The 26,134-nt window shown below is 39.3% G+C and overlaps 1 protein-coding gene and 1 pseudogene across 1 annotated transcript in view; one reads left to right on the top strand and one right to left on the bottom strand.

Moving 5' to 3' along the window:
• APIP (APAF1 interacting protein) overlaps window positions 1-26,134 on the top strand; it is a 41,853-nt gene that overhangs the window by 6,291 nt on the left and 9,428 nt on the right. Inside the window, exon 2 of the mRNA XM_077114392.1 lies at window positions 24,550-24,650. Within this exon, the coding sequence (XP_076970507.1) occupies window positions 24,550-24,650 (101 nt within the window). The remainder of the gene's footprint in view (window positions 1-24,549; window positions 24,651-26,134) is intronic.
• LOC143643955 (bromodomain-containing protein 3 pseudogene) lies at window positions 17,930-19,709 on the bottom strand (annotated as a pseudogene).

The raw sequence follows: 26,134 nt of genomic DNA, 5'->3' as shown, positions 1-26,134 counted from the left end.
GGAAGGCATGTGGCAATGTCTCCTGGTCCTTCTCTCCTGGGTTCTGGTCTCAGTGACTCTCTTAGCACCTCCAGATTCTACTTTTACTAAGTTTTCTCACCTTTCTTTAAGTGTTTTCTCTCTCTTTTTCTCTCTTTCATCTGCTTCTCTGAGTGTTTTCTCTCTCTATTTTCTCTCTTTCCTCTGCGTAAAGGACTCCAATAAAGAATTAAACTCACCTAGAATTGAGTGGGTCACATCTCAGTTGAAACCCATCCACAATAGGTCTGTACCCACAAAAATGGATTAAAAGAACATGGCCTGGACTTTTGGGAAGATGGTGGAATGGGAAAGGCAGAGTGTGCTACTTTGAAAGTGTTGAGTACCTAAGAAAAACCATGCCCTTTAATTCTGATTCAGTATTGTAGGGTAGAAATCTTTTTGATTAGATTATCTCCATGAAACCGTGGGATGCCCAATTGTGGGTGTGGCCTTTTGAATAGATGGAGGTGTGACTCTGCCCATTCAAGATGGATCTTGATTAGTTTATTATTAGATCCCTTTTAAAGGGGAAACATTTTGGAGAAATCTCAGATGCAGTTGTTTGGAGAACAGTTACTTTGGAGCTGACAGAGACACAGATATTTGGAGATGCATGGAGTGCCAACAGAGAGAGCCGATGTCTAGACATGGGCAGAGCCCAGCATATATTGCCATGTGCCTTCCAATGAAGGAGCAAGCCAGAACCCAGAGTTGTGTCGAGGAGGAATTAAGTGAAGGCCCACAGATGCTTAGAGAAGAAACCACAGGAAACAGAGGCTAAAAACAGTGGAGCTGGGAGCAAGAGACCAGCAGATGTCAGCCAAGTGCCTTTCCCAGCTGACAGAGGTGTTCTGGACACCATCAACCTTTCTTGAGTGAAGGTAACCTTTTCTTGTTGCCTTAATTTGGACATTTTCATGGCCTAAGAACTAAGACCTTGCCAATTATTAAATTTCCTTTATAAAAGCCATTCCATTTCTGGTGCATAGCACTCCAGCAGCTTAACAAGCTAATATACAGAGCTAACTTCTCCATCATGGAATAACTAGAGAAAAGATAGAAAGTGACTGGAATGCGGTTCCAGGGTATGAATGGCCTGAAAGGGAGTTCTTCATTTTATAGGGAGGACCTGATGAAAAAGTGGAGAAATTACCACTGAAAGAATGGGCTGAGTTTTTCTAAGCATGACCGTCTCAGAGGTTAGCTACTATTGGCTGGCCAGAGTGGGTGAGGAATTTGCTGCATTCCCATCTCCACAGCCAACTGGGGAGTCATCTTCCACTTCTGCAGCTGGAAACTCCTATGCGGGAACTCGAGAACCCACAGATTTATTTTAGCCACACACAGAGATCTTGCTGCAGTGCATGGTGCCTACCCCGCAACCCTGAGGCCACCTTCAGTGTTTGAGGAAGAGTGGGGGGCCCTCCCCTCAGGAGGAGAGGGATTGCAGAGCAGAGCAGACAATTAGCTGGCAAGAAAGATATTCCGTGTTCTACTGCCTATATCCTTTTTCCATGGAGGACCACTGTGCTCAGGACATGCATGGGTGGAGAGATAGGGAAAAGGGAGAAAACCACACGGAAGCACCAAGATCTCGTCCCCCACCCCAGAGTTCCTGCAGGAGCACTGCAGGCAAGAATCTGGTTGCCAGCAAATAGTGGGGCACTTCTGGGCTGACTGAGAACAGGAAAGGGAAAACTCTCAGCCCCACAGCTTGAGGTTATTGCACTTGGAAGCCTGAGAATCACCAGACCCATTGTGCCCTCGAGTGGATTCTCTGCTGAGGTGCACAGTGCCCATCCCCTACCCCTGGACTGGACTGTCAGTCTCCAGCATGCACAGAAATCTGCTGTACTGACTGAATTTTCACCTAGTTTGGATCCTGCCCAGCAGGCTGCCACAATCAGAGAGGAATATCCCTTTTCTTCCACAAAGAATCCATACCCCTCCCCCACACCCCACTTCTGTTGACATTTAGTTTTGGCCTAATGCCTTTGTTACATTCAGTGGAAGCATTACTGTTGACTATAGACGCTAGCTTGCATTGATTGTACTTTTTCCTGTATACCATCCATTTTCAGCACCTTGCAATGTTGACATTCATTTTACATTCCCACCAATAGTGGATAAGTCGTTTTCTGTTTTTTTGATGATGGCCATTCTAGTGGGTGTCAGATGATATCTTATAGTGGATTTGATTTGTATTTCCTTAAAAGCCAGGAAAGTTGAGCATCTTTTCATGTGCCTATTAGTCATTTGTATGTCCTTTTTTGAGGAGTGTCTGTTCATGTTTTTTGCCCTTATTTTAAATGGGTTGTTTGTCTTTTTGCAGTTAAGTTGAAGAATCTCTTTATATATTCTGGATACTAAACCCTTATCTGATACATGGTTTCTAAAAATTGTTCCCCATTGTGTAGACTGCCTTTCTACTTTACTGACAAAGTTCTTTGATGCACAAAATACCATGGATCCCAAAGAAATTTAAAAAAAAATCATAAGAGGATACTATGAGCAACATAAGCCAACAAACTAGACAACTTAGATGAAATAATCAATTTCCTAGAAACACATGAACAGCCTATACTGACTCAAGAATAAATAGAAGACCTCAACAAACTAATCACAAGTAAAGAGATTGATTTCGTCATCAAAAACTTTCCTACAAAAAAAAGTCCAGGGCCAGATGGCTTTATAGGGAAATTTTGCCAATATTCCAAAAAGAACTAGCACCATTCCTGCTCAAACTCTTCCAAAAAAGTGAACACAGAGAAACACTACTTAACTCGTTTAATGAGGCTAACGTCACTCTAATATCAAAACTGGATAAAGTACTACAAGAAAGGAAAACTACAGAAAAATCTCCCTAATGAATTTAGATGCAAAAGTTCTCAACAAAATACTTGCAAATTAAATCCAAAGGCACATTAAAAGAATTATGCACCATGACCAAGTGGGGTTCATTCCAGGCATGCAAGAGTGGTTCAACATAAGAAAATCAATCAGTGTAATACAACTGTGCTGGTTTGAAACTGTTATATACCCCAGAAAAGCCATGCTGTTTTAATCCAGTCTCGTGGATACAGACCAGTTGTGGGTGGGACCTTTTGATTAGATTATTTCCATGTATATGACCCTGCTCATTCAAGGTAGGTCTTTATCCACTTGCTGGAGTCCTTTAAGAAAGCCAAAAGAGTTTAAAGAAGCTAAGAAAGAAAACACCCTTCGGAGAAGCAAGAACGACCCATAGGATTGGAGAGAGCCGTTTGAAACCAGAAGCTGGGGGAGAAGACAGCAGACATCACCATGTGCCTTCCCATGTGACAGAGGAAGCCCAGATGCTTTTCTTCCGAGAAGGTGTCCTTGTTAGTGCCTTAATTTGAATATTTTCACAACCGGGGAATAGTAATATGTAACTTAACAAATCCCCTTTGTAAAAGCTAATCCATTACTGGTATATTACATTCTAGCAGCTTTAGCAAACCAAAGCAAGACATTAACAAAACAAAAGGAAAAATCACATAATCATCTCAATTGATACTGAAAAAGCATTTGAAAAAATTCGGCATCCTTCTCTGATGAAAACATTTCAAAAGATAGAAATCAACCAGGGGTGGGGAGGGAGGGAGGAATGGGTAGTTACTGGAAAATAGTTTTGGAAATAGATAATGGTGACAGTTGCAAAACATTGTGAACATTATTAATACACTGAAATGTACACTTAAAAATGGTTAAATTGGTAAATTTAATGTATATTTTACCAAAATAAAAAAAAGTTAAAAAAAAAAAAGATAGAAATCAACAAAAACTTCCTCAATATGATAAAGGGCATATATAAAAAACACAGCCAGCATCATAATCAGCAGAGAGAGACTAAAAGCCTTTCCTCTAAGATCAAGAATGAGACAAGGATGCCCACTGTTATTCAGCATTCCACTAGAAGTTCTAGCTAGAGGAATTAGGCAAGAAAAAGAAATAATGTATACATCTTATTATATGAAAGGAAGTAGTAAAACTTCCATTATTTGCTGATGACATCCTATATTTAGAAAATCCTGAGAAATCGACAACAAAGCTACTTGAGCTAGTAAACAGATTCAGCAAAGTATTGGGAAACAACATTAACATGCAAAAATTAGTAATATTTCTATACACTAGTCATGACCTAAAGGAAGAGACAATTTTTTAAAAATCCATACACAATAGCAACTAAAAGAATCAAGTGTCTCTTGAATAAACTTAACCAAAGATATAAAGGACCTCTACACAGAAGACTACCAAACTTTACTAAAGAAATCAAAGAAGACCAAAATAGGTGAAAAGATATTCTGTGTTCATGGATAGGACGGCTGAACATTGTTAAGATGTCAGTTCTACCCAAATTGACCTACAGATTTAATGCAATACCAATCAAAATTCCAACAACTGAACAAAAAAGAAAAAAAATTCCAACGATCTACTTTGCAGACTTGGAAAAGCTAGTTATTAAATTTATTTGAAATGTACAGGGGGCCTCAATTTGCCAAAAACATCCTAAAAAGAATAAAGTGGGAGGACTTACATTTCCTTACTTTAAAACTTATTATAAAGCCACAGTGGTCAAAACAGCATGGTATTGGCACAAAAATAGACATATTGATCAATGGAATCGAATTAAGAGTTCAGAAACAGACCCCTAAGTCTATGGTCAATTGATTTTTGACAAGACCTCCAAATCAACTGAATTGGGACAGAATAGTCTTTTCAATAAATGGAACTGGGAAAACTGGATATCCATAGCCAAAGAAATGAAAGAGGACCCCTACCTCAGACCCTATATAAAAATTAACTCACGGTGGATCAAAGATCTAAATATGAGAGCCAGTACCATAAAACTCCTGGAAGAAAATGTAGGGAAACATCTTGAAGATCTAGTAATAGGAGGTAGCTTCTTAGACCTTACACCCAAAGCAAAAGCAACAAAAGAAGAAATAGACAAATTGGAACTCCTCAAAATCAAATGTTTCTGTGCCTCAAAGGACTTTGTTAAAAAGGTCGAAGAGGCAGCCAACTCAATGGGAGAATATATTTGGAGACCATATATTTAATAAGCATTGATATCTAGTATATATAAAGAAACCCTACAACTCAACAACAAAAGAACAAACAACCCAATTATAGAATGGGCAAAAGATATGAATAAACATTTTTCTGAAGAGGAGATACAAGTGGCTAAAAAACACATGAAAAGATGTTCATATTATTTTTGTAATGGAAAAGCTAGGCCTTCCTACACTTATGCCTAAGAGTTGCTTCCAGAGAACCTCTTTTGTTGATCAGATGTAGCCTCTCTCTCCCTGAGCCCAGCTCTGCAAGTAAAAGCCTTACCCTCTCCCCTACGTGGGACATGATGTCCATGGGTGTAGGTCTCCCTGGCAGTGGCAATGTGGGACATGACTCCCAGGGATGAGTCAGGCCCTGGCATCATGGAATTGACAATGCCTTCCTGACCAAAAAGGTGAAAAGAAATCCAGCAAAATAAATTACTAGTGGCTAAGAGAATTCAAATAGAGTTGAGAGGCTATTCTGGAAGTTACTTTTACACAAGCTTTAGCCAGATATTGCTTACGGCCATGGTTTGCTAAACTCCAACCAACATCATTTCTGTTAACCCTTAAGAACACCCAGGGCTCTATCTGAGATCCTACAAAAGTTTCACTCACTGTGATGTTTAGGTTCTGGTGTCAAGTTGGCCAGATGATGATGCCCAGTTGTCTAGTCAGGCAAGCGCTGGCCTCACCATTGCTGCAAGGATATTTTGTGGCTGGCTGATTAAATCATCAGTCAGTTGATTGCATCTATGGCTGATCACATCTGCAATCAACTAAGCCATGCATAACACAACAAGGTAATCCAATCAGCTGAAGGCTTTTAAGGAAGAAGAGAGATTCACTGCTTCTTCAGCCAGTGAGCCTTTCCTGTGAAGTTCATCCAGACCTTTTATCGGAGCTACCAGCTTCACAGCCTGACCTACAGATTTGTACTCTTCCATTCCCACAGTTGTGTGAGACGCCTTTATAAATCTCACATTTACAGATCTCGTCTGTTGACTCTGTTTTTGTAGAGAACTCTGACTAACACATGCACTAAGTTTACTTTTCAGAAACCGAAAACCTTCACGTGGTTCCTAGGCCAAATATGTCCTGAAACCCAGAAGTGCTATTCTCTCCAAGAACATCAACCAGTTCCATCCTGCTATCCTGTACTGTTGACATCCCTTTTTAACAAGAAAAAGTTAGAACGGGCCTAACTCACATATCCCTACTACTGACTCAGTATACTGCTATTTCTCTTTAGTCTCCAGTATCTTGGAGAAGCTAGAATGAAAAAAAACTGTACTTGTGGAACTGTAACCCATACCAAACTTTGAAATCTATTCTATAATTACTTGTTAAAATCTACTTTAAAATGTATTGCTTTTTTGTACGTATCTTATGAGTCAGTAGTCATACTCATTTGTTAAATCCTAACTTCTCTGTTATAACTCCTCCTTCTCCTTTGATCCATCTCCCAAACTTTAGGGATATGTGAGTTAGGCCCATTCTAACTTTTTTCTTGTTAAAAAGGGACGTCAACAGTATAGGATAGCAGGATGGAACATTTCACAATAAAAAAATGTTAAAAAGAAAAGTAAAAAAAAAAGGTCTTCATCTTCATTAACTATTAGGGAAATGCAAATCAAACCTGCAATGAGATATCATCCCATACCTATAAGAATGGCTGTCATTAAACAAACAGGAAATTAGGAATGTTGGAGAGGATGTGGAGAAGGAACATTTATTCACTGTTAGTGGGAATGTATAATGGAACAGTCATTTTGGAAGACAGTTTGGTTCCTCAGAAAACTGAAGTATCAAATTGCCCTATAAACCAGCAATTCCACTACTTGGTATATGCCTAGAAGATCTGAAAGCAGTGTTATAAACAGGCCTTTGCACACTGATATTTATAATGGCATTATTCACAGTTGCCAAAAGTTGGAAATAATCCAAATGTCATGAACAGATGAGTAGATAAACAAAATGTGGTATATACATATGGTGGAATATTTTGCAGCAGTAAGAAGCAATGAGGTCCTGAAGCATATGACAACATGGATGAACCTTTAGGTCATAATGCTGAGTGAAATAAGCCAGATACAAAGGATAGTTACTATATGAGTTCACAAATATGAACCCCCTAGAAAATGTAGACTCAGAGTCTTAAAATGTAGAATATGTAGACCTAAAGTTAGACAGAAGCTAGAGAAGGGGCCACAGTTACCTAACATATACAGACTTGTTGACAAGGTTGAACTTAATTATATGGAAATGAATAGAGGGGATAGCAGTTCATAAGTGGAATTATAGTGCCATACTGAAGGGGAATATGATTGAAGGGGGTTGTTTAAAGTCATGTCTCTCACCGATTAGTACTACAAATATAAATGAGTTCTTGCATGAACTACTTCGAAGAGATGACACTTATACAACAAATTAATAATAAAGTGGTATATGGGGGAAAAACTACCTATTGCATGCTACAGACTATATTTAACAGGAATATCCCACTAGTACCACAATAATAATAGGGATAAATAATTGGGGGCGGGGGAATAGGAGTTATGGGGTGTTTCGGGTTTTCTCTTTGGTGTATGCCATTTTTTTTTCTCTTTGGAGCAATGAAAATTGTCTAAAATTGAGAATGATGATTGTACAACTAAATGAGGATACTGTAAGAAACTGTTTCTTTTGAATAGAATATATGCTATGTGAATATATCTCAATATAATCTGCAGATTCAAAATAAATAAACAAACAGAAGGATTCAAATGCTAGAGGAAATGTGGAAAAAGAGGTATACCTGTTCAATGCTGGTGGGGTAGCAAAATGGTGCATCCTGTCTGAAGGGTAATGTAGCATATCCACAGGAGACTAGATAATAGGGTTGCCATATAATTAAGCAATCCCATTACTAGGTATATATTTGGGAGAACTGAAAGCAAGAACTCAAATAGACATTTGCATCCTGATGTTTATGGCTGCTTTATTCACAATAACCAGTGAAGGAGGTGGATCAACTGAGGAGCAGAAGGTTGAACTGTGTTGTATACATGCAGTGGAATGTTGTGCAGCTACAGAAAGAAATGAAGTCGTGAGGCATGCAACAAGGTGAATGAATCCTGTGAACATATGTTGAGTAAAATAAGCCAGAAACAAAAGGACAAATATTGTGTGGTCTCATTTAGAAAATACTAGTAAGAAAATTAGGTCCTAGATTGTAAACTTTTACAGCTATCACATTTATTCCTGAATTTTAAGTGTTATTCTAAATTCTGAGATGCTGTGCTCTATATGTATAGCCTGGTATTTCCCTGGAACTTTGGGTACCATGTGTGACACCTCAGACTCAGAATTAAAGTGTTGCAGCTCTGCAAGTTAGCAGTACTCAATATAGCAACTGTTAAAGAAGCAGAAAAAGAGATCAGGCTTCAAATAGTGATGTGAACATAGCTGATCTGGTTGGGACTAGGGTAAATCAGAATACTGGGTAAAGGATGATATTATCTGTATTTTAAAACTCCACTTTCTGTGTGAGACCAAAGGAAGAGATGTTTATTTTGTCCAAAATTTAAATTTCCTGCAGCACACAATCTAACTTAACCTGTCAGACCAGTTCATTTAAACAAACTAAACACATGGAGCCTAGAAGAGGGAAAGAGATCTTATAATTTGATATAGCTAATGTAATACGCTGATAATATTCTAGAGAATGTTGGGCAGAAAATAAAAAAGTATTTGTTCCCATAACAAACTCTGAAATCTGTTCTGTATCTACTTATTGAAGTGTACTTTGAAAATCTTTTTCTTTTCTTTTCTTTTCTTTGTATATATGTTATATTTAACAATAAAAAAACATTTTAAAAAGTATTTGCAAAGTCCCTTGAGGGACTGGAGAAAAAATATGGAACTATTAAACTTCCCAATCTGGGGAATTCCTGCTATTTTCTCAAGCATTAGGGACTCCCAAGTTAATAGACCAAGCCCTCGATCTTGAGGCTTGCTCTTATGAAACTTATTTTTGTAACAGGGAAGCTAAGCCTATCTATGATTATGCCTAAGAGTCATTTCCATAGAACCTCTTTTATTGCCTGCATGTGACCTCTCTCTAAGACCAACTTTGCAATTAAACTCATTACCCTTACTCCCTCTATGTGGGACATGACTCCCAGGAATGGAAGCCTCCCTGACAATGTGGAGCATAACTCCTGGGGACAAGCCTGACCCTGGTATCAGGGGATTAACAATGCCTTCTTGACCAAAAAAGGGGAAAGAGATATAGCAAACTAAGGTTTTGGTAGCTAAGAGATTTCAAATAGAGTAGAGAGGCTATCCTGGAGGTTACTCTTATGCAAGCGTCAGCTAGATATTGCAGATTGCCACAGTATACCAAGCCCCAACCAACCATATTCCTGAAAACCCTAAAAAATACCCAGGGCTCTATCTGAGACTCTATAAAAGTTTTACTCACTAATTTTATTTTTCAGAAACTTAAAACCTCCAGATTGATTTTTTATTAGGCATATGAACAGAGTTACCAGTCTCTTCAGGAATATCACCCAGTTGCATCTCCCTACCCTATAATGTTGATACCCCTTTCAACATGAAGTTAGAATAGTCATTACCCAAATATCCCTGAAGATTGGGAGAAGGATCAGATGAGAGGGAAGAGTTGTAACAGAGAAGATAAGATTTAACAAATGATTATGACTATTGAGTCATTTTATGAATATTTCTTTTTAGTCTCTAATGTATTAGAATTGCTAGAAGGAAATACCTGAAATTGTGGAAGTGTAACCCATACCATACTTTGAAATTTGCTCCATAATTACCTGTTAAATTCTACTTTGAAATTTTTCACTTTTTTGCATATATATTTCACGATAAAAAAAAATGATTAAATAAAAAAAAAAAGAGCATGGCCTTTTCTGGGGTACATGACAGCTTCAAACCAGCACAAACAATTTCATTTTTTATGTGTCTCAAAAGTAAAATAAACAAAGACCCCATTTTAAAAATATTTTTCTTTTTTAACTTCGTTTGGAAACCATTCTTGTTCCTAAGTACACAGAGTGAGGCGCCCAAGCACACAGTTATTCCACATACTACTAAGTCTTTTAAAATCTAACAACCTGTTAATAGTTTCAACTTAAAAAGTCAAGAATGTAATTGCTGTAACTTTGAAGTATGGTCTCCCCTCTCCCCAAATGTCTTGGCAGTGAGTACTTTAAGCCATTACCTTTTTTTTTTAAATTGTGAAAAATGACATATGTACAAAAAAGCAATAATTTTCAAAGCACACCTTAACAACTAGTTGTGGAACAGATTTCCGAGTTTGGTATAGGTTACAATTCCACAATTTTAAGTTTTTACTTCTAGCTGCTCCAAGACACAAAAGACTAAAAGAAATATCAAATAATGATTCAGCAGTCATAACCATTTGTTAAGTCTTATCTTCTCTGTTGTAACTCCACCTTCTCCTTTGCTCTTTCTCCCAATCTTTAGGAGTATTTGGGCTATACCCATTCTAACTTTTTCATGTGGAAAAAGCTATTGATAATATGGAATGGGGATGGGGAGGTGGAACTAGTTGATGTTCTGGAGAGGCTGGCCCTTCTAGATTTCAGGACTTATCTGGTCTACGAACCAATCTGGAGGTTGTAGGTTTCTGGAAAGTGATCAAGTAATCTTCTCAACTCAGTCTGAACTCTCTCAGCCACTGATGTATTATTAGTTATATTTCTTTTCCTCCTTTTGGCCAGGATGGAATTGTTGATCCCATGTTGCCAGGGCCAGACTCATCCCTGGGAGTCATCTCCCATGCTACCAGGGAGAATTTCACTCCTGGATGTCACGTCCTACTAGTGGGTAAAGCAATCATTTCACTTACAAAGTTGGTCTTAGAGAGAGTGGGGCCACATCTGAGCAACAAAAGAGGACTTCCAGAAGTAAGTCTTAGACATACCTATAAGTAGGCTAAGCTTCTCTGCTACCTACATGAAGATCACAAGAGTAAACCTCAAGATCAAGGGCTTGGCCTATTGATTTGGGTGTTCCTAACATTTGACATATTATCATGGGATTCCCTGATGGGAAAGTTTAATAGTTCCATATTTTTTCTCCTATCCCTCAAGGGACTTTGCCAATACTTTTTGGTTATCTGCTTACTATATTCTAGGATATATCCAGGCATTACATTAAACTATACAGGATTATAGACCCTCATTCTTTTTCTGGGCTCCCTATGTTTCAGTTGTTCAAATGAGCTATCTAGACAGGTTGAGTTAGATTATGTGCTACAGGAAATTTAGGTTCTGGACAAAATAAACCTTTCTTCCTTTGGTCTCAAAGAGTAGGTGCCATTCTAAAATATAGACAATGTCTTCCTTACCCCTGTGTCTGAATCACCTTAATCCTGACCTGATTGGCTTCATTCTTATCTCTAAATACCAGGTTATACATACATAAAACAGCTTCTTAAAATCCAGAAATAATAATTGCCACTCCAGACTAAATGTGTCTGCTTTAAGAGCTTACAATCTAGGCCCCTGTTTTCTTATAAGCATTTTCTAAAGGAGATGAGACAATAATTGTTCTTTTATTTCTGGCTTATTTTGCCTCATCAAATGTCTCACAGGTTCATTCACATCATTACATGCCTCATGACTTTGTTCCTTTTTGTAGCAGCACAATAGTCAGTCATATATATGTACCGTTGTTCACCAGTCTACTTCTTAGTCAGTGCATCCTTCAGCCATCTGCATTCATTAGGCATCATGTATAATGCCCCAAATTCACAGTCCATCACACTCTCAATTTTAGATAATTTCATTGTTCCCAAGAGAAAGATAACCAATAAATACACCCTCACCAAATAGGAAATCTAAACCTCCCCTTAACTCTTGTCACTCCCCCAATTATTTACCTCTGCTGTTGCTGTGGTACTGCTGATGGTTTCCTGTTAAACATAGCCCATAGCATGCAATAGCAGTTTCCCCCCTGCTTCCTGGACTTAAACACTTTGTACACGAATCATACCTTTGAAGTAGTTCTCACAAGAACTTGTTTATATTTCTAGCGTTAATCAATGGGACACATAGATCTATAGAGCCCCTTTCAACCTTGTTTACCTTCACTATGGTAATATTACTTATAGAACCACTAGAGAACCGCTTTCACTTCTCTCTATTGCCTGACATTTGAGTTCATCCTCATTAACTAACCGTTCACTCATCTCCAGCGTCTATGTATCTCTAAGTGCCCTATGTTCCATAGTATAAATCTCTGATTTTACCTTTACCATGGTCATAAAAGTGAAGTCATAACAGTATCTATTCTCTTGCATCTGGCTTATTTCGCTTAGCATTATGTCCTCAAGGCTCATCTATCTTATGTGCTTCAGAACGTCATTTTGTCTTACTGCTGCATAATATTCCTTCATGTGTGTGCTGGTTTAAAAGGATGTATGTCCCCTAGAAAAGCCATGTTTTAATCTAAATCCCATTTCATAAAGGCAGAATAATCCCTATTCAGTACTGTATGTTTGAAAGTGTAATTAGATCATCTCCCTGGAGACATGATGTAATCGAGAGTGGTTGTTAAACTGGGTTAGGTGACGACATGTCTCCACCCATTCAGGTGGGTCTTGATTAGTTTCTGAAGTCCTGTAAAAGAGGAAACCTTTTGGAGAATGGGAGATTCAGAGAAAGCAGAGAATGCTGTAGCACCACGAAGCAGAGAGTCTATCAGCCAGCAACCTTTGGAGATGAAGAAGGAAAATGCCTCCCTGGGAGCTTCTTGAAACTGAAAGCCAGGAGAGAAAGCTAGCAGATGACGCCGTGTTTGCCATGTGCACTTCCAGCTGAGAGAGAAGCCCTGACTGTGTCTGCCATGTGCCTTCTCATTTGAGAGAGAAACCCTGAACTTCGCTGGCCTTCTTGAACCAAGGTATCTTTCCCTGGATGGATGCCTTAGATTGGACATTTCTATAGACTTATTTTAATTGGGACATTTTCTCAGCCTTAGAACTGTAAACTAGCAACTCATTAAATTCCCCCTTTTTAAATGCCATTCTGTTTCTGGTATGTTGCATTCAGGCAGCTAGCAAACTAGAACAATATACCACATTTTGTTAATCCACTCATCTGTTGATGGGCATTTGGATTGTTTCCATTTTTTGGCGATTGTGAATAATGCTGCTATGAACATCAGTGTGAAAATTTCTGTTTGTATCACTGCTTTCAGCTCTTCTGGGTATATACCAAGTAGTGCTATTGCTGAGTCATAGGGCAACTCGATATTTAGTTTCCTAAGGAACTACCAAACTGTCTTTAGCAGCTGTACCATTATAAATTCACACAAGCAGTGCCTAAGTGTCCCAATTTCTCCACATCCTCTCCAACAGTTATGGTTTCCTGTTTGTTTAATAGCAGCCATTCCTACAGGTGTGAGGTGGTATCTCATTGTGGTCTTACCTGCATTTCCCTTATAGCTAATGAAAGTGAGCATCTCTTTATGTACTTTTGAACCATCTGTATTTGCTCTTCAGTAAAATGCCTATGCATATCTTTAGCCCATTTTATAATTGGTTGTTTGTTCTTTTATTGTTGAGTTGTATGATTTCTTTATGTATATGGGATATCAAACCTTTGTCTGTGATTTCTAAATATTTTCTCCCATTGAGCTGGTTGCCTCTTCACCTTTTTGACAGTCTTTTGAGGTGCAGAAACATGTGATTTTAGGAATTCCCACTTATCTATTTTTTTCTTTTGTTACTTATGCTTTGGGTGTAAAGTTTAGGAGGCTACCTCCTATTACTAGATCTTGAAGATGTTTCCCTGCATTTTCTTCTAGAAACTTTATGGTGCTAGTTCTTATGTTTACATGTTTGATCCACTTTGAGTTAATTTTTGTGTAGGGTGTAAGGTAAGGGTCCTCTTTCATTCTTTTGGCTATTGGTAAGCAGTTCTCCCATGCCCATTTATTAAAGAGACTGTTTTGTCCCAGTTCAGTGGATTTAGGGGCCTTGTCAAAAAGCAGTTGACCATAAATTTGGTGGTCTATTTCTGCACTCTCAATTCAATTCTGTTAGTCAATACTTCTGTCTTTGTGCCAGTACCATGCTGTTTGACTACTGTGACTTTATAGTAAATCTTAAAGTCAGTAACTTTGTTCCTCTTTTCTTAGGATGTTTTTAGCTATTTGGGGTCTCTTTCCTTTCCAGATGAATTTGGGAACTAGCTTTTCCAACTCTTCAAAGTAGGTTATTGGAATCTTGATTGGTACTGCATTGAATCTGTAGATCAATTTGGGGAGAACTGACATCTCTAACCATGAGCAGGGAATGTCTTTCCACCTATTTAAATCTCCTTTGATTTCTTTTAGCATTGTTATGTAGTTTTCTGCGTACAAATCCTTTACATCCCTAGTAAGTTCATTCTGAACTACTTGATTCTTTTAGTTGCTATTTTGAATGAATTTTTTCCTTAACTCCTCAGTTAAGTCATTGCTTGTGCACAGAAACATTACTGGCTTTTGCACATTAATTTTATATCCAACCACTTTGCTGAATTTGTTTATTAGCTCAAGTAACTTAGTTGTAGATTTCTCTGCATTTTTCAAGTTTGGTATCATGTCATCTGCAAATAATGAAAGTTTCATGTTTTCCTTTTCAATTTGGATGCCTTTTATTTCTTTGTCCTGACTAATTGCTCTAGCTAGAACTTCTACTACAATGTTGAATAATAGTGGTGATAGAGAGCATCCTTGTCTCATTCCTGATCTTAGAAGGAAAGCTTTCAGTCTCTTTCTATTGAGTACAGTGCTGGCTATTGGTTTTTCATATATACCCTTTATCATATTGAGGAAGTTACCTTTGATTCCTATCTTTTGAAGTTTTTTTATTAGAAAACAATGTTGAATTTTGTTGAATGCTTTTTCAGCATCAGTTGAGATGATCATATGATTTTTCTCTTTTGATTTGTTAATGTGCTATATTACATTAATTTTCTTGTATCGAACCATCCTTGCTTTCCTAGTATAAACCCCACTTGGTTATGGTGTATAATTCCTTTAATGTTGTTGGATTATATTTGCTTGTATTTTGTTGAGAATTTTTGCATCTTTGTTCATTAGGGAGCTTGGCCTATAGTTTTCCTTTTTTATAGCATCTTTACCTGGTTTTGGTATTAAGATGATATTATAACTTCATAAAATGAGTGAGGTAGAGGTCCTTTTTCCTCAGTTTTTTGGAAAAGTTTGAGTACAATTGGTGTTAGTTCTTTTTGGAATGTTTGATAAAATTCTCCTGTGATGCCATCTGGCCCTGGGCTTTTCTTTGTGGGAAGATTTTTGATGACTGATTGAATCTCTTTACTTGGAATTGGTGTTCATGTAGCCTGGATATAGAGATAAGTGTCTGCTGCCTTTATGTGCTGGCAGTCACCTGTAAGAGCCAGAGACTGGGAGGTAGGGCTCTGGAGGGGCAGCGCGAGACTGCACTTTTGCAGGAGAGGTGGGTTGAGCTAGGGTAGGCATGCACACATGGGTGTTGTGGGGTGGGTACTTGTGTGAGGGTTGGGAGTGCTTGGAGCACAGGGAGATGGAATGGGTGATAGAGTTCAGGTGCATGGAGTATGAGGTGAGCCGCAGGTCAAGGTACTGCACTGGTGAGGGTAGCATGTACAAGGAACATGGCTTGGCTTATTTCCTGGTCCCTGTCTCCCCATCTGTGCACTCCTGACGGCTCTGGGCTTTCGCATTAGGCTGTTTGCACCAGCTGGACCATCTCTGGATCTCTGCTTCTCAGCTCCTCAGCTTTTGCAACCAGGTCCTCCCTATGTGGTGCAGAAGACTCTCCCAGGTCACTTAAACCCTGGAATCACCATCTCCTGTCCCTTCTCTAACTCTTCCTTGAAGCAGAGTTGAACTTGATCTATCTTATTCCACCATCTTCCTGGAACTCTTGGTCATCTTTTTATAGTCTCTTTTTACTTGCCCATATTTTCAAATGTCTCAATTTTTTTTTCATTTTTTAGTCATTTTTATTGATTATAGCATACATACAGAAAAAAGAAAGAAAACGCAATAATTTTCAAAGTACATTTTAACAAGGAGTTATAGAATAGACTTTTTCAGAGTTTTTTATGGTTTACCATTCCACTATCTCAGATTTTTCCTTCTAGCTGCTCCAAAACACTGGATGCTAAAAAAATATATATCAGTATAGTAATTCAGCAGTCATACGCATTTGTTAAACTCTCTTTTCTCTGCTTTAGCTCGTTCTCCTTAGATCTTTTTCCCAATCTGTAGGAATATTTGGGGAATGCCCATTCTAACTTTTTCATGTTGAGAAGGGGTGTTGACAATAAAGGATAGTGGGATGTAGTTCTTTGATATTCTTAGAGAGGCTGACCCCTCTGAGTTTTTGGATTTATCTGGCTAAGAACCCTTTGGAGGTTACAGGTTTCAAGAAAGTAAACTTAGTGTATGAAACTTTTATAGAGTCTCAGTTAGAGCCTTAGGTATTCTTAAACCTTAACAGGAGTGACATTGATTGGGGTTTGGCAAACCAAGGCAATTAACAATATCTAGCTGAAGCTTGCATAAGAGTAGCCTCCAGAATAACCTCTGTACTCTATTTGAACTCTCTTAGCCACTGATGCCTTATTTGATTATACTTCTTTTCCCCCTTTTGGTCAAGAAAAATGTTCCCAGTGCCAGGCCCAGACTCGTCCCTGGGAGTCATGTCCTCTACTTCAGAAATAAATTTCATAAAGGCAGGCCTCAAAATCAAGGGGTTGACCTATTTTCTTGAGAGTCTCCAATGTTTGACTGTGTTAGGGGTTAGGTCCTAACCCCTAACAAGGGGAAATTTAAGAATGGGAAAGTTTAGTAGTTCCATATTTTTTTCTTCAGTCCCTCAGGAGACTCTGCCAATACTCTTTAATTATCAGTCCACCACAGCCTGGGATATATGCAGGTATAAAATTAAGCTGTACAGAATTGCAAGGCCTCATTCCTGTTCTGGGCTCCATATGTTTGAAATGTTTAAATAAGCTATCCAGACAGGTTGATTTAGATTGTGTATTACAGAAAAATTAGATTCTAAATAAAAAAAAGCCTTTCTGCCTTTGGACTCATACAGTAGGTGAAGCTCTAGAGTACATACTTTTATTCTGTATTCTGATTTACCTTAGTACTGATTAGTTTCATTTTTATCTCTAATTGAAGCCTGATCTCTTTTTGGTTACTTTAACTGTTATTGTATATAGCAATGCTTCCAGAAGAGATGCAGAACTCCAGCACCTGTCTTAGGTATAAAAGAGGTAATCAAAGTTTTAGGGAATGCAAATGTACTAAGAAATGATGAATATGCAACTATGTGATGTTATTAAGAATTACTGATTGTACATGTAGATTGGAATGATTTCTAATTGTTTTGTTAATTCTTTTTTTAATTAATAAAAAAAAATGTAAAAAAAAAAAAAGTTTTAGGGAAATACCAACTTATACACATATAGCTGAATATCTAAGAGTCTAGAAAAATACTTACAACTTTGAACTAAATGAGGCTGCTATAAGAGTTTTTAGTCCATTCTGCCAATCTGTATCTTTTGATTGGTGAGCTTAGTCCATTAATGTTCAAAATTATTACTGTAAAAGCAGTTCTTGAATCTAGCATCTTATCCTTTAGTTGTATTTGTCAGAGTTATGTAATATTCACTCCACCTCTTTTTCTTTTGAACCGAAGTTGTATCTGAACCATAGAAGGAACACTGCGGCTTGTTGGTGTGTGTGACATCCATCGCTTCTGTTCTGTCCAAGTCCAGACTTTACTCCGAGTTGCTGCTGTCAGAACTGGATCCACTGGAACTGCTGCTTCCAGACTTGGAAGAGCTGCTGTTGCTAAGCCAGGACAGCTCTCCCGAGGGCACAGAGCCGGATTTCTCTTTCTTGGCGGATTTTCTGTTGTTGTTCAGTTGCCTACTGATGTCCTGCAGCTGCTTCTCTAGCTCCTTCTTCTTTCCCTGAGCTAAATTCTCTTTCAACTTGGCTGCCTGCTTTTTTCTGCTTGTCAAGAATGATTTTCTTTGCTTTTTCTGTAAGCGAGACTTGACATATCTCTCCAGTTCTCATAAAGTGGTGGGTTTCAGAGTCTCAAAGTCAATCTCTTTCTCACTGGGGTCGGAGTCCCAGAGCAAGGGCCCCCAAGACTGAATCGATATACACTGTGCAGCCCAGCTTCTCCCCGGGCAGCTGGTTAATGTCCAGACTGAGCTGGTGCTTCTCATCACAGCTCATGGGCAGACCCTCGTCTTCCTCCTCCAAATCAAAGGAGGCTGATGCCTGCTTGCTGTCCTTCCTCAGCTGCTTGCTGGCCGCCCTCGCTGTTGGCCGTCTTGGTGGGAGCCTTCTGCTCGGCCTGCTTGGCTGGTGGGACCACCTTGGCCTTCTTCTCTTCCTCGGCCTTCACTTTGTGCTTCTCCTTCTCCTTCTCTTTCTTCTTCTTTGGTTTGTTCACGGGGGCCCGAGACACGGCAGCCAGCTGCTTGTGGATGGCCTTCAGCTTCTCCTGAAGCTCTGCCAGCTTCACAGCCCGTTCCTCCTTTGAGTCTGAGCTGCCCGAGTCACATCCTTCTTGGACAGCATCTTGAGGATGCTGTCGCAGTGGTGCAGGTGCTCCGAGAGATTTCCCATCTTGCCCACATGCTGGGTCACTTCACTGTTTCCAGGTCCTTCTTCGTGGGCTTGGCCAGCCCCCACTCTTGCACCACGCCACCACCTTGGCCTGCTTGTGGTCCGGCGGCAGTTGGGGTGACACACTGTGGCTGGAAGTGATGGAGGTCGTGGGTGTGGTTGTGTCTGCTTTCTGCTTCACACCCTTTTCCTTGACAGTGGGCAGTGTGGGCGAGATAATGAGGATGATGGGCATGATGGAGGTTGGAAGGGGTAACAGCAGGGGGTCAGAGACAGGCATGACATTCGCAGTGATGGTTGGCATGGGGTGGCAGCAATGAAGGGTGTCTGATAGACTGCGGGAGAGGCGCTCTGGTTGAAGATCGCTGGGGAGACAGAGGATACCACCAGTGCTTGCATCCCTGCCCTTGGGTTTTCCACAGCCAGTTTGCAGACTTTGTCCATGGGAGCAGTGGGTGAGGGTGGGGGGTAATAATTCAACTACCTCCTGGGACATCTGGGCCACTTTCTGCAGAAAAATTTTCTCTGAGGCTTGGGCCGCTAGCACTATGTCATCCTGGGCTTATTGTAAATATAACAATTTGAAAACATGGTGTTCAAATCTTGCATGCATTCACTTGCACTCCAGTAATAATTATTTTCTAGTCTCTTCTTAATAGCCCCCATATCCATTGGGTTTTTAATTATTTTATGATGATCAAGCAAGATCAGCTTGATGGCGTCCACAAACTTGTAGAAGGGCCTGGCAGACTGGTACTTCCACAGTGTCTTCGCCACCGTGTTCTGCATGTACTGCAGCTGGTTGATCTTATGGCTGGGCTTGCTGGTGTTGGCAACCTCTGGCATGGGCAGGTTGACAGGGCCAAGGGCTGCCAGGAGCCCTGCGGGCACAATTATTGCCATCAGCATCCTCATGCCGTGGGCTCACTGGCTCTGAGAGGCCCTGGCTTTCTCGATGCTGCCTGCAGCAGCGTGGCATCCCGTCTCAGGGCCCATCTTGGCCTCAGTGGCTGCAATGCCATCCCCTCCCAGGCCCACACGGCCAGCACCTCCTCCTCTCTCTTTTTATTCTTTAAATTACCCTTACTGGTACTCTTCAATTCTGTGTTCTCCTTCAGACCTCTCTCCGCTGTCTTTATTTTTCAGCTGTCAAACCTCCCTTTAGTAGTTCTTTTAGAGTACATCTCTTGTTGACAAATTCTTTCAGCCTTTGCTTGTGAGAAGATTTTAATCTTTCCCTCAATTTTGAAGAACAACCTGGCTAGATAAAGAATTCTAGGCTGGAAATCTTATTCTTTCAAGATCTTAAACATGTCATACTATTGCCTTCTTGTTAAGTAGTCCAAACTCAGTTTTATGTGGTTTTCCTTGAATGTAGTGAATCATTTTTCTCTCTCTTCAAACCTTTCTGCTACTCCTAAACATTTGACAGTCTGATAAGTATGTGTCTTGGAGTAGGCCAGTTTGGGTTTATTCTATTTGGGGTTCATTGGGCTTCTTTGATTTGCATATTTATGTCTTTTACGAGGGTTGGGAAGTTTTCCCCCATTATCTCTTCCTAGCCCTTTTCTCTTCACTTTCTGGGCCATCAGTGGTTCTTATATTTATACACTTGTCCATCATTTCCCTGAAATCCATTTCCATTTTTTCCGTTTTTCTTGCCTTTTTTTTATGCACTCGAGTTCAATTGTCCCATCTTCTAGTTTGCTTATTCTTCCTTTCACTTCATTGAATCTGATATTATGTGTTTCTAGTATATTCCTAATTTTGTCTCTGGTGTCTTTCATCCCTGTGAGATCTGTTTTTTTTTATTTATTCTTTCAAATTCTTCTTTATGCTCTTCCAATGTCTTATTGATGTCCTTTATGTCATTATGAACAGCCTTGATTAGTTGTTCCAAATTCCATGCCCCTCTGGCAGTTTCATTTGGTCATTTGTTCTGTCCATGTCTGCTCTGAATTTTTACATGCTTTGTGATTTTGTATTATGTTTGGGGCATTTGATTATCTTAATAAGGTTATTTTGCAAGTTGATTTCTTCCACTCCTCTAAAGATTTGTATTTTGTTGGATTTGTGCTGAAGGTCTCCTTTAGCACTTGGTATGTCAGTAATTCCCTGCCAAACCAAGCCTCAGGTCTTATGGAGGGGATGCAGTTCTACTTGAGGATCTATTAAAAATGAGGTGGGGGTGCATAGGTAATTCAGTGGCTCAACAGTCACCCATCGTACAGGAGTCCTGTGTTAAATCCTGGCCCGTGCACCAAAAACCAAAACACAACAAAACGACAAACCTCAGCAGTAGTAGGCCCAGAAGCCAGAAGGAGATGTTCCAAGCTCAGACTGGTGGAAAAAAAAAAAAAAAGGTAGGTAGATAGGGAGTTTGCCAGACTGCACCTACTGCTTTTTCCCAGCAAGTGATGATCTTGAGCCACCTCGTCCCCTTGGGCCCACCTCTCCCTGACTGCAGTGGCTGGCTAAGGAGATGGCATGCATGAGAGGGGGCTCTTCCCGGCGCATAGCAGAGCAGGTGGTCCCAGTGTGCAGGACTGAGCAGCTGATCACAGCACCCAGCAGGTCATATTACTCAGAACATCTGATAATTCAGTTATTGGTGGTGCCCAGCAAGATGGCTAGTCTCAGCACCTGGCAGAGCAACTTTACACAGCAGGCAACTAGGTGTGTCTCTGGGCTCCCCATGGGTGCTGCCGGCTATGGAGCTGTACAAGAGGTTTCCCAAGTTAGCTGCTAGGGCAGGGTGGAAGAGAGGGACAGTCCACTCCCTCAGACACGCACTTCTCTGTGTGCCACCACCCGCCCCCAATGGGATCATGGCCAGGCTCACCCTGTTCTTCCTATCCTCATCTCCCCACTTCTCTAGTCCACAACCTTCCTGTGAAATGTACAATAGCTCTCCAGTCCTTCACATCTCAGAACTGCAGTCCCTGTCGCTTTACCTGTCCTCTTTCTTGTTGTTCCATGGAGCAGGGGTGAATCCAGCCTAAACTACTCCACCCTCTTCCCAGAAGTTCCTCATTTATTTTTTAAACATACTAAACACATTAATCTTTCTCTTTCTGGGAATTCAGGTATCTGAAGTCTTTTTGGGTCTGAGTCTTATTTCTGTTTCTGCTGCCCTTCACACCTATGCTGCCGTTTCCTTGTATCTGTTTGTTTGTCTGTTTCTTATTATAATGTTTTTATGCTGGAATTCTTTCAGAGAAGATTTGTATTTGTTGTTGCTAGTTACTTTGGGAACACTATAGGCCCACATGCATTTATTTTTTAACTTAAAATTTCAACTTAAAGTATTTTAGGAACCCAAAATAGCTTCAATTAGGGCTAAAACACATGAAGACCGGTTTATGGTTACAAATACTCAAAGATGTTTTCTCACCTTTATCAAGTGCTAAGGTTAAATACAGGCAGGCTTTCTTGCTGTGTGGCCTGGTTGGAAAGTATTATGTGCCTCAGAAAAGCCATATTTTAATCCTGACCAATCTTGTGGAGGTATCTGTTTCTTTGACTCTTGATTCAATGCTGTAGGTCGGAATGTTTTGATTAGATTATCTCCATGGGGCTGTGGCACACCCAATTGTGGGTATTAACTTTTGATTAGATGGAGATGTTACTCTACCCAGGTGGGTCTTGATCAGTTTGCTGGAATCCTTTACAAGAGAAAATGTTTTGGAGTGAGAAATGACAGAAGCCTCAGAACCAACAGAGAGAGCAGATGTAGGCACTTGGAGAACAGTTTCTTCAGAGAACAGAGACATGGATGTTTGAAGATGCTAGGAGTCCAGCAGACATCACCACGAGAGGTTAAGCAAGCCAGAACCTGGAGAAAGCCAAAGCAACAGAGCCCACAATTAAGGGACCAGCAGATGCCAGCCGCATGGCTTCCCAGCTGACAGAGGTGTTCCTGACCCATTGGCCTTCCTTGCATAACCTTTTTGGTGTCTTAATTTGGAGACCTTCACTTCCTTAGGACTGTGAACTTCTACCTTATTAAATTCCCCTTTTTAAAAGCCATTCCATTTCTGGTATATCTCATTCTGGCAGCTTTCAAACTAATAACACTGTGTCTTTCTGCAGATGGGTGTATTTCATGTTCATCCTTACCTTGAGGGTGAAGTCCTTTGTGGTCTCAACCTAATTTGGGGATTTTCTATTAGATGCCCCCATTTTGAGCAGGCCCTGGGTTTATCTCTAGTTTCTAGTGTGTTGGACAGCTATCAAAATTGATGCTCAGGGCCACCAGAGTTTTGCAGATACCCATAGAGAAATTCTGCCTTTGGAGTTTACTTCCTTCCTCATTCTCATTTCTTTTGTGACCCCTGTGCAACCTAACCTTCTTGCCAGTTAAGCAATTTTTTAAAAAATTTAAAAAAATAATTTGCTGTTTTTAGTTGTTTTCATGGGAAGCATTGTATATCATTCTTGCAAAAATGGAAGTCATTCTGTTTCTTCTTTGTTTTTGTCTTCATTCATTAGAACTTCTAAAAATCAGGAAAAAACATTGTTATTGCTGTTATTTTTAACCTAAAGAAGTAATGATTGGACCTGTATAAAAATAAAGCCCAATTTTTATCTCAACAGATATATACTCACATACACATCTGCCTAGAAATAGGTCTAGGTATTAATTGTGATTGTTTCTAAGTGAGTATGTTTTATATTATTTGTTTGACCTTATTTTCCATAGTGAATATGTATTACTTTTGTAATAAGAGAAAGCAGTAAAATCATTATGGAAAAAAGACAAGACATTTTTAGAATAATAAAATATTTGAACCAACACACAAGGTATAAACAAATAAGTATAATAATATCTCATATATATAGTGACTTAATTGAATAGGTGTTTTGCATAAAGAAATTTTCTGGACAAACTGAAGCATGTCCCTTTCAGCTCTAGATTCTATTTTATTCCTGACATTTTAATAGATACTTTATAGTGTATATTGGGCATTTCTTCATGCTCTTGCACTCCACAGAGACTGCCTGTTCTTTTGTGTTGGACTATATGACCCTATACAGATTAGTCCCAGAATGCCAAGTAACATATTAGATTATTTTCTATACATTAAAAGCATAAAATGTTTTGCTGTTTGCTCCCTCACTATACCCTCTCACTGTGGTAATTTTTCTTATGCTTCCTTATACTGGCTTCTTAATAGGAATATCAGTGTTTTGGTGTGAAAGCTGTGGGAATGCAATATACCAGAAATGGGTTGGCTTTTATAATGGAGATTTATTAGCTTAAAAAATTACAATTCTAAGGCTGTGAAAATGTCCAGCTCAAGGCATCAACAGGACAATACCTGGACTCTGGAGACAGGCTGTTGGCATCCAGGATGCCTCTGTCACATGGGAAAGCACATGGCCAGTGTCTGCTTGTCCTTATTTCCAGGGTTTTGTTGCTTTCAGCTTCTGTCTTCAGTAACCTCTGCTCTGCTTCTCTGAGGCTTTTTCTGTGAGTTTCTCTTAATTTCATCTCTCTTAACTTCTGTATGTGTTATATCCTCTTATAAAGGACTCCAGTAAGGGGATTGAGACTCACCTTGAGTAAAGCGGGTCACATCTCAATTGAAATAACTTAATCAAAGGTCCCACCCACAACAGTTCTTTACCCACAAGAATGGATTAAAAGAACATGACCTTTCCTGGAGTACATAACAGCTTCAAACTGCCACATTTAACTAGAATAATCACTTGATAAAATAACATTTATTTTAAAAACTATTTTCTTGTTTAGGACAAGGAACATCCAAGATATCTGATCCCAGAGCTTTGCAAACAGTTTTACCATTTGGGTTGGGTCACTGGAACTGGAGGAGGAATTAGCTTGAAGCATGGGTAAGTTTCCAGCTGACTTCATTCTGGTAAATCTCCATGTGAGCACATTACAGGGAGCCTTACATGCAAAACTGATGATCAGTTTTACATGATCATCAGTACTGAAGGTATTTCGTTTCTAAAGGGAGAAATGAATAGTTGCATAACTGGATGGAGCAAAGGTGCAGAACTGACAGATAAATACTCAAGGATTTAAGAACCACAATTAGAGTATCAAAGTTAAATAATGTGCTGCTCAGTATATTCATCTCCCTGGAATTATGGAGACTCTTCTCTAGGTTACTCAGGATTTGTTCCGAAGGTTCAGATGCACTTTAAAAGTCATTTAAATAGAGATTACTAGCCATTAAAAATCCTAAAAGCTATATTTTATTGAGTCAAAAGAAAGGTCATGTGCCTTTCTAAGCACATGTATCAATATTAATGGACGTAGCACTTACTGGTCTATAGTTCTCTGAGGACATAAGATGTACTGACTGAAGTTGAAACAGAAGGAATGAATAGTATTTAATTGTTCATTAGATTTATTCAGTGTCATTTCTTCAAGACAGTGAAGAAATAAGTAATTTATTAACAAGAATATTGGTATGCCAGTAGAGGTTGTGGGATCTCAATCTTGCAAAGACTTCTGGAATATGATGAATGTTTTTCCTCCTGAAATGTTTTAGGAATATTATTGTCTGAAAGCTGAATGTTAAACTGTGTGACTGCTGATTTATTTTTTTAATCCTGATTCACTTTCTTTAACAAAATTAGATTATTAAAATATTTATATGCTATTGAGATACTATAGTAATGTCCCCAAAGGTGGCTACATTTGTATGGTAAGGAATAGAATCTAAAATGTAATTTGAACATTCTGAACATGAGGGATTTTATGGCATACCACAAGATGATGCCCTTATCATTTCACCTGCTTCAAATTATGAAGTAATCATGAAATATTAATTGAACAGTGGGAAATGACAGGACGGGCCTTAGTCAGCAGTTGGCATAGATCTGGATACAGGGGGTGCTCAGAGGTTACGTCCATATGTGAGCTGTTCCACAAGGACTTGTGTCCATCCATCCTGGGCCTTCTATCTTAGGGTCAGCCTAAAGCGCATGTGTCGATGCCCCATTGGGCAGGCTTTCAGAGAACTGGCCTGTCTACAGAAAAGCCTTGTATCAAGAATATCTGTTGTTCTTGTTATTGTTGTTTCATTGTCCACTCAGGAGTTAAGTTCCGTTAAAGCTGAGTGATTTGCTTTCTCCACTGTATTATTTATATTAAATACTATCCTAAATTTTGCCTTTAGTCAACTTTTTATTTGTATGTGCGGGAACAGTTTGTGTATGTACAAAATAGAGCTTCCTACCAAACTGAGCTACTGGTTCTTAAAAAAGAACTAACAAAGTAAAAAATTGTAGAATATAGGTAAGGAGCTACTGGAAATCTCAACAGGGTATTTTTTAATTAAAAAGATGGAAAGGACCATTTTCTT

Source organism: Tamandua tetradactyla, chromosome 8 (genome assembly GCF_023851605.1).
Source record: "Tamandua tetradactyla isolate mTamTet1 chromosome 8, mTamTet1.pri, whole genome shotgun sequence".
Lineage (NCBI taxonomy): Eukaryota > Metazoa > Chordata > Mammalia > Pilosa > Myrmecophagidae > Tamandua > Tamandua tetradactyla.
The sequence above is the reverse complement of the archived record's forward strand: the minus strand, read 5'-3'. Positions and strand labels throughout refer to the sequence as shown.